Source organism: Hypanus sabinus, chromosome 16 (genome assembly GCF_030144855.1).
Source record: "Hypanus sabinus isolate sHypSab1 chromosome 16, sHypSab1.hap1, whole genome shotgun sequence".
Lineage (NCBI taxonomy): Eukaryota > Metazoa > Chordata > Chondrichthyes > Myliobatiformes > Dasyatidae > Hypanus > Hypanus sabinus.
In genome coordinates this window covers 86500500-86509525 of record NC_082721.1, presented here as the reverse complement: position 1 = coordinate 86509525, position 9026 = coordinate 86500500, and the positions used below count along the sequence as shown (strand labels likewise).

At 46.1% G+C, this 9026-nt stretch overlaps 1 protein-coding gene across 6 annotated transcripts in view; it reads right to left on the bottom strand.

The window, feature by feature from the left end:
- Positions 1 to 413: 413 nt before the first annotated feature.
- Positions 414 to 9026, bottom strand: part of LOC132406549 (prostaglandin E2 receptor EP1 subtype-like) — a 34950-nt gene continuing 26337 nt past the window's right edge. For all 6 annotated transcript variants that reach the window (XM_059992361.1, XM_059992362.1, XM_059992363.1 and 3 more), the window contains exons 2-3: positions 7927 to 8797; positions 414 to 4017 (exon numbers count right to left, since the gene is read on the bottom strand). In XM_059992361.1, the coding sequence (XP_059848344.1) occupies positions 3772 to 4017; positions 7927 to 8784 (1104 nt within the window). In that variant the 5' untranslated portion in view covers positions 8785 to 8797 and the 3' untranslated portion in view covers positions 414 to 3771. The remainder of the gene's footprint in view (positions 4018 to 7926; positions 8798 to 9026) is intronic.

The following is a 9026-nucleotide window of genomic DNA, read 5'->3' as shown; positions in this document are numbered from 1 at the left end:
GACAGTAACTTGAACAACCACACTTTACAGCAGTGGTGTGCAGAAAAGCATCTCTGAATGCACGACACATCGAACGTTGAAGTGGATGGGCTCCAGCAGTGAGAGACCACGAACATGCAGTCAGTGGCCACTTTATAACGAGCCTCCTGTACCAGTGGCCACTGAGTGTAATCTCACCACATTTTCTTTGCCATCGGGTGTGTCCTGCAACTCTCTTCTACACCTTTGCCAACCGGGTCAGCAGATTCACGAGGGGCACCATCATGAGGACAATGAGGGTAATGCTGGGTATGTCTGAGACTGACTGGAATTAACATCAGTTCAATACCAAATACTGATGAAAGGATTTTTATTCAATCAGATCAAAGCTTTGACTAAATAGCCCACAATACAAAAATACATGGCATAATATATTTCTTTTAAAAAAAATTTAATAATTCTTAAATATATTCATTTTCTATAGATACATTTAAATTCTTACAGCTGAAGTTATTATTTGCACGTTTGAACACAGGTAAACAGTACTGAGATCGTAGCAAATATAGATATTTCATTTTAAGTGCTACTCTTGTGAGATAAAGTGCAGTGATCTAAGGAGTTCAATGTCAACAACTGTTGTGTGGAAGACGTGTCTCCTTCACGTGATAAGTCATTATGGTGACTCCTCACGTATTTGGAATTTTCTAGTAAACAGTGACTTTTTAATATTTTTTGGTATGTGGCCCTCTGCAGGGAACATGTCTACTTTATAGAGAAAGGATGAAAGTTGCCTTACGTAGAGCTTTGCAATAGAATCAGTGCAGCTGCCAATGTAACAAGAAGTTCCTAGTAAGCTTTCCAAAAACTGCAGTGGACAGACATGAAAAGACTGCATTAGAAGCACATTGGTTAGTGCCAGTGGGATTTACCATGCTCTCCATTGAAGTATTCCCATGGGATATTTTGTATCTCCTGAGGGTGCAGATGGGGCTTTTTGTTTAACACCTCAAGCTCTCCAGCAACTCAAATCGCATGGCTATCATGGAAGGGTGTGGAGGCTTTAGAAAGGATACCAGAGAGGTTTAGCAGGAGCAGCGGAGGCTGATGGAAGTCCTGATGGATGTTTATAAAATTATGAGAGGCATAAATAGGGTAGATAGTATCTTTCTCCCAGGGTAACAATGTCCTATATGAGAGGACGTGCGTTTAAGGTGATGGGTGGGGATCAAGTTTAAAGGAGATGTGCGGGACAAATGATAGATGCCTGGAATGGGCTGCTACAGGTAGTGCACAAAGCAAACATGATAGTGGTGTTTAACAGGGTTTAAGTATGCAAGGAATGGAGGACTATGGATACTTTGCAGGAGGATGGAATTAGTTTTAATTGGGCACAGACAGCATGGGCCAAACAGTCTGTAAAAGGAAAATTAAGAGTTAACGTTCCAAGCCAAGACCCTACATCAGAACTGACTTGCTGAGTTCCCCTATTCAGTTTGTGTGTGTTACTTAAGGTTTCCTGTATCTCTTGTGTTTAAGGGCTAAAGGGCCTGTCCTGTGCACTGCTGTTCTATGTTCTATCTTCTATAACTATCTGACTAAGAGTGAGCCCAGGTTTATGCTTTGGCCATTGGTCTTAAAGGTCTCTTTCAGGATTTAACCTTTCTCTTGCTGGTATCCAAAATGGCAAGACTTCTCTTTCAACACACCACAATGTCCTCACTCACTACGTGGATCCAGCTGCACCACGGAACACCACGAGCTCCTTCCAAACCTGGCACCTTTGCCACCAGGAAGGGCAAGGGGAGACTACCCAGTTTGCGCACCGTCCTGAATTGAACATGTCTCTTTCATGTGGCTGGATTTAATTCTGACCTCCTGCCTGCCTCCCCAAAGCAGAAACACTTCAGCTGTTTGGGAAGTCCGTTCGTCACCGCCTTCTCAGGGATAATCCCGGATGGGTGATTGGTGCCAACCAGACACACCCAGAAAATGAGGACAAGCAACATGTGCAGAGTATTTGCTTTCAACACAACTATCACTGACAAATCGAGCAGTACACAGGGGGCAAATCGAATGGGACTCAGAGGGGCAAATCAAACTGTGCTCAGGGGGCTTGTCCTTTGGGATCTCACTGGCTACCAATGACATTGATGTTACAGGTCTGGGCTGAAACCCCAATCTGAACATTACCCCAGCTGCTTTTTTTTCATCGTGAGAGAAGCCCCCCCCCCCCAATAAAACAAACCTTCCTTCAAAATGTTAATTCCCACAGGAAAAGCTCTCTACCAGATGGAATTCAGGGATGAGGAGGGTTTCCACTGAGGAGAGGTTGAATGGAATGGGCCCATGTACTTTGAAGGTTAGACAAGTGAGGTTAAGGGTAGAAACTTCTGAGAAGGATTGACAACTAAGAGGTTGCTTCCCGTTTCTGGAATTTCCTTCTCCAGAGGGCCTTGGAGTCTCAGCCCTTGTGTATTAAAAGCTGAGGCCAAAATATGTTTGGGCATTGAGAGAATTGGGACAGGTGATAGAGAAGGTAATTGAAAGGGCTAAATAGAGTGGACGTGGAGAAGATGCATCCATAAGTGGGCGCAGTCTCAGAATAGAGGGACATCTCTTTAGGACCGAGATGAGTTGGAATTTGTTTAGCCGGAGGTTGGTGAATCTGTTGAATTCATTGCCACAGAAGGCTGTGGAGGCTAATTCACTGGGTACACTTAAAAAGGAGGGTAATAGGTTCTGGATTAGTAAGGGCATCAAAAGTTATGGGGTGAAGGCAGGCTGTAAGATGGGCAAGCTCAGCAATAGAATATCAGCCAGTTAACCCCAAGCCACTGGTATGCAAGTTCAGCCAGGGTGAAAGTCAAATGATCTCACTCCCTGCTAATCACCAACCAGCAATCACTTTACAATTCCTTCCACTGCTCCTCAGTGTCTGCTGACCCTTCACTCTCCCATGGTTTTGCATCATGTGGAGAAGACTAGGGCAGATCAGGTTCTCTTCATTTTGCAAATGCCCCCCTTATGTTAGAACCATAAGACTTGGGCACAGAACTAGACTATTCAGCCCATCATGTTTGTTCAGCCACTCAGTGGTGGCTGATTTATTTCTCAACCCCATTCTCCGGCCTTCTTCTGGTAATCTTTGACAGCCTTTGCACCCTCATCAAGGGTGAGGAGACCAGGTGTGGAATGGGAAGGGGATCATGCGGGACTGTGAGTCTCTCCCTTCCAAGGCCACATTCACGCTCTGGCTTCCCTGGAGAGGCTGTCCACTGCCTCATTCATGGTGGTCCATGAATTCTGTATGTGCTCAGAATGGATTCATCAAACAGCAGGATAACGTTACGACTCTCGAATAAAGTCCATGCTTTAACAGGAAAACGCTTTGACGTCCCACCTGTAACATCTCCGACCACACAAGAAGGGTCTTTCTCTGTGGTCGCAACCCGAGGGCCAAAGGGAAATGAGTCTCCTTGAGTGGTGGGTCAATCTAGTATAATGTGCTGGTCCACAGTAAAATGGTTTCACCCAATTCCCTTCAAACTCAATCTTCTCATCTGCAATGCCCTCTGGTCTCACTCAGTTCCTGAATGGTTCTGTCCTTGGATGGGACCAAACTTCATCTGTGGAAAGTAGTGTCAACTTTCCCCTTTCCTCTGAATCACTCTCAATGCCAAAACTCAGCTCCCATCGTCTGCTGTTTTCCACTGAACCAGACTCCACCTGAATGATATCCAGGTAGGCCACCTTCTACAGCAACCACTTCCAAAGGTTGAGCACAGCTTTCCTTCAAAACTTCTTGACCACACTTCGATCAGAGCTCTGGAAGGAGCTGACCTCCCATCGGTCAAACATGGTCCTGTTCATGCCATTCCTCCTTAAGACAGTTTGGTAGATCTTCTTCAGGACTGCCCGTCTCAGCAGAATGTAGACCCAGGGGTCCAAGATCTGATTCCATGAAGCCATCCTCACCCCAAGTAAGCTGAGCTTAGCATAGTCCTCACAGTTGTGGATCCGGGTAATTGTCACATAAACCTGAGGCCAAACAGAAGGGTAGAGTTGTTTAGTGAAATAGAACTGAACTGCTCCACGAAGATACGAGATCAAAAGAGAAATAACAGGCAAGTTTCCATAAGACTTAGGACAAAATTAGGCCATTCAGCCCATTGAGTCTGCTCTGCCATTCCATCATGTCTGATTCATTATCTCTCTCAACCCCATTCTCCTGCTTTTTCGCTGTAACCTCTGACACCCTTACTAATCAATAACCTATCAACCTTCACTTTAGATATAGCCAGTGACGGAATTCCACAGATTCATCACCCTTTGGCTAGAAAAATTCCTCCTTATCTCCATTCCAAAGAGGCATCCTACTTTTCTGAGGCTGTGCCTTCTGGTCCTAGACTGTCCCATTAATGGAAAGGTCCTGTCCCCATGTGTTCTCTATCTAGATATTTCAATATTTGATAGATTTCAGTGAGAATCTTCCCCCCCCCCCCCATCCCAATTCTTCTAAGCTCCAGTGAGTATAGGGCACGAGCCATCAAACGTTCCTCACTGATTACTCCAATGGGAACAAAACACAGGAACTTGTCACTTAGAGATGAAGTTGGTGTGAGATGTGGCTCAGTGGGCTAACAGTGTGTGGATTCAAGTCCTACTGCCGTAATGAAGCATAAAAATTACAGCTAGTGCAACGCAGAGGAGGAATTTTCATTTCAATAGATCATTAAACTGAGCGCTCAGGTATACTGTACAAGGTGTAAACAAACACCACATATTACCTTGAGGAAGGAGATCAGTGGGGTTTAGGGTTTGTTCAGTGTCCTGGTGTTCATTTCCTCAACCATTATTAACTAACACTATTTGTCTCAATGTCACATAGTCAGTGAGTCACAAAGTACAAAAATAAGCCTCTGGCCATTAACCTCACACTGACCCTCAAGTACCCATTTCCATCAAATCTATTTTATGCTCCCTATGTCCCTCTTCTGCCCTTACTTGCCCAATGGGGACAATATACACTGGCCCATGAACCTACCGACCTGAGTACCTTTGGGATTTGATGCTTGTAGGACTTTGCACACCCAAATGGAGTATTGAATTCTGTTCTGGTCATTTCATTCAGGAAAGATGTGAAGGCTTTGGAGAAGATTCAGGAGAGGGTTAGCAGGATGCTCCCTCGATTAGTGGGCATGAGCAGTAAGGAGAGCTTGGACCTTCTTGGGTTATTTTTTTCTGGAGTGGCAGTTGCTGAGGGGTGAGGGACTTGGGAGTGCTTGTTCATGAATCACAGAAAGCTGGCTTGCAGGTACAACAGGTTATTAAGAATGCAAATGGGATGTTGGCCTTCATTGCTCGAGGGATTGAATTGAAGAGCAGGGAGGTTACACTGCAACTATACAGGGTACTGATGAGGCTGCACCTGGAGTACTGCGTGCAGTTCTGGTCTCCATACTTGAGGAAGGATATACTGGCTTTGGAGGCAGTGCAGAGGAGGTTTACCAGGTTGATTCCAGGGATGAAGGGGTTAACCTATGAGGAGAGATTGAGTTGCCTGGGACTATACTCTCTGGAGTTCAGAAGAATGAGGGGGGATCTTATAGAAACATACAAAATTTTCAATGGGATAGATAAGATAGAAGTAGGAAAGTTGTTTCTATTGGTAGGTGAGATTAGAACTAGGGGACATTGCCTCAAGATTGAGGGTAGAAGGTTTAGGACGGAGATGAGGAGAAACTGTTTTTCCCAGAGAGTGGTGAATCTGTGGAATTCTCTGCCCAGGGAAGCAGCTGAGGCTTCCTCACTAAATATATTTAAGAAACAGTTAGATAGGTTTTTACATAGTAAGGGAGTGAAGGGTTGTGGGGAAAAGACAGGTAGATGGAGCTGAGTTTACGGACAGATCAGCCATGATCTTATTGAATGGCGGGGCAGGTTCGATGGGCCAGATGGCCTACTCCTGCTCCTAATGTTCTTATGTCCTTATGAGACCTGAAAGATATTTATAAAATGATGACAGGCAGGGACAGACAGCTGATGTCTTTCTCCCAGTGTCAACATTGTCCAATACTAGAGGGCATACATTGAAGATTAGAGGGAACAACTTCAAAGATGTGCAGGGAAAGGTTACTTTTTACACAGAGATGTAGGTGCTTGGGTTTCCTGCCACGGTTGGTGGTAGTTGTCATCATCATCATTATTATCATCATCATCATCATCATTATCATTATCATTATCATTATTATCATTATCATCATGTGGGTGATGATGGTTTCGTGACCATGATTGCTCCTGGCAAAATTTTCTACAGAAGTGGTTTGCTATTGACTTCTTCTGGGCAGTGTCTTTACAGGATGGGTGACCTCAGCCATTATCAATACCCTTCAGAGTTTGTCTGCTTGACGTCAGTGGTCACCTAACCAGGGCTTGTGATCTGCACCGGCTGCTCATACAACCATCCACCTGCTCCCATGGCTTCATGTGACCCTGATCTGGGGGCCCAAGGGTGACCTGCAGGATAGCAGAGGAAAGGAGTGTTTTACATCTCCTTTGGTACAGCCGTATCTCCACCCTGCCACGCTGGTGGTGATAGATACAATAGAGGTGTTTACACGAGAGGCTCTAGATGATCAAGGGATATGGACCACATGCACATAGAAAGGGTTCAGTGTCATTTGCTAAACATTATGGGCCGAATAGCTTATTACTGTATTGCACTGTCCGATATTGTATGATCTAACTGCTACATATTTGGAGTTACAACTAAGGATACACATCATTGGCTTCTGAGTCACTCTAGCCACAGGGTGAGAGATGAATATCGGCCAGGTCACAGGCCGGAGCACTCGGGGAGCACACACGGAGAATTGGGGCGACACAGTAGCGTGGCAATTAGTGTAATGCCATTACAGTGCCAGTGACCTGGGTTCAATTCCCACTGCTGTCTGGAAGGAGTTTGTATGTTCCTCTTGTGACCACTTGGCTTCATCTGGGTGCTCCACAGTCCAAAGACGTACAGGTTAGTATGTTAGATGGGCAGTGGGGGCTCGTTGGGCTGGAAGGGCCATATCTCCAATGAAACAAAATAGAAAGAACATGCAAACTCCACACAGACAGCTCCAGAGTCAGGATCAGACACGAGTCGCTGGAGCTGCGAACGAGGGACTGAATGAATCATCTCATCTTCGGGTGTTATTAAGGTGGAGCTACAGTGGGTAGATTATTGAAGAGTGGCAGGAACACAGAGTGAAGGTTAGCATCAGATCAGCCTGACTTTTGGTTAGTATAATGGAAACATATAGAGTAAATGGCAGGACCCTTTGGAGCACTGGTGTACAGATGAATCTTGGGGTTCGAGTCTATGGCTCCCTCAAAGTGACACCTCAAGTAGATAGGGTGGTACTTGCATGCTTGCCATCATTAGTTCTGACATTGAGTATAAGAGACAGGACGTCACTTTCCAACTTTGGTTATGCCACATTTAGACTCCTGCGTTATTTACCCCATTACTAGAAGGATGCAGAGGAGCTTACTAAGTGCGGTCTGAATTAAAAAGTATTAACTATATGGGCTGTTTTGTCTGGAGTGTCAATGGTTGAGGGGAGACCTGAGAGGTTGGCAAAATTATCAGAGGCACAGCAAGGTCAATAGTCAGAGGCTCTTTCCTAGGGTAGAACTGCAAACCATAAGAGGGCATAGCTTGCAGGTGAGAGAGGGAAGTTTAAAGGAGGTGTGCGAGACAAGTCTTTTACAAAGTCAATGGAGGGTGCTGGCCAGAGTGGTCTGCGAGTAGATATTATAGTGTGTTTAGACAGCCACATGAAGGGAACAGAGAGATAGGGAACATGTGCAGACAGAGGGGAGTAGATGTGCACCAAGAGGCTTTTTGCTATGCTGTCCCAGGTGAGAGATCGGTGTGAATTTTACTAACAGGGTACGTACCAGCATCGGGCTCCAACAGATACACGAAGCCATCATGATCCCAACCAACTGGACGACCATTTCAATGTCATGTGACTTTGTTCTTCGACTGTAGTTCCTCTTCTTAATCCGTGCCTGTATGAGTGACACCCCGCTGATGGTGTTGCAGATCAGGGACACGACGAGTGTACTCACTCCAAGGAATGAGAAGAGAAAAGCAAAGCCACTGTCCGTCCAGTTGTTCTGCGAGCCCACAGCAATGAAACACCAGGTCTTCGAGTACTGGAGCTTGTACCTACCAAAACCCAGAAAGGGAAGAATGGCCACGATGCCTGCCAGCACCCAAAGGCTGGCAATCACCAGTTTAGTCCTGGTGGAGGTGACCACCGCTGAGTGCAGGAGAGGTCTGGTGATGCCCACACATCGCTCCACTGCCATGATGCAACCAAGGAAGAGCGGGCAAAGGCCAAAGAAGATCAGGCTGCCTCCCAGCAGCTGGCATATGTGGTTGTCACTCTCTACTTTCCCGGAATAGAACTGGAGCACCAAGGCACCAGGGATGATGTGGCCTGCAAAGTCAGTGAGAACCAGGCTGCTGGCAAAGAGCAGGAATGTGGCCTTGGACCTCCGGCGGAACCTGGCGTAGCTCTTGAGCAGGATGAAGAGGGCAATGATGTTGGACAGGGCTCCCAGCGTCATCGAGAAGATAGGCACTGCCATGGACCTGACAGGGCCAGCGATCAATAGGGAAGTGTTCACCTGTGGCATGCTACTGTTGTCCAGGTCACCACTGGAGGTTTTCACGTGGCCCTGATGAAGAGTCGTCATGTTGGCATCTTGACCCATGATGCAATCCATCATGTCCACAGCCCGTACCATTCCATCAATGCGCCTGTCACAGAGAAACAGACAGTGTTACTCGATGCCTCTTATCATCTTGTACACCTCTATCAAGTTACTTCACATCCTCCTTTTCTCCGAAGAGAACAGGACACAGAACATGGCAGCACAGCCCAGTGTGGACTCTTGGGCCCATAATGGAGTTTACACCTCCCACATCCCATAAGTACAGCGATTGATAGGTTACTGCCCACTGATGATTGCTCGCACAATGTGGGTGA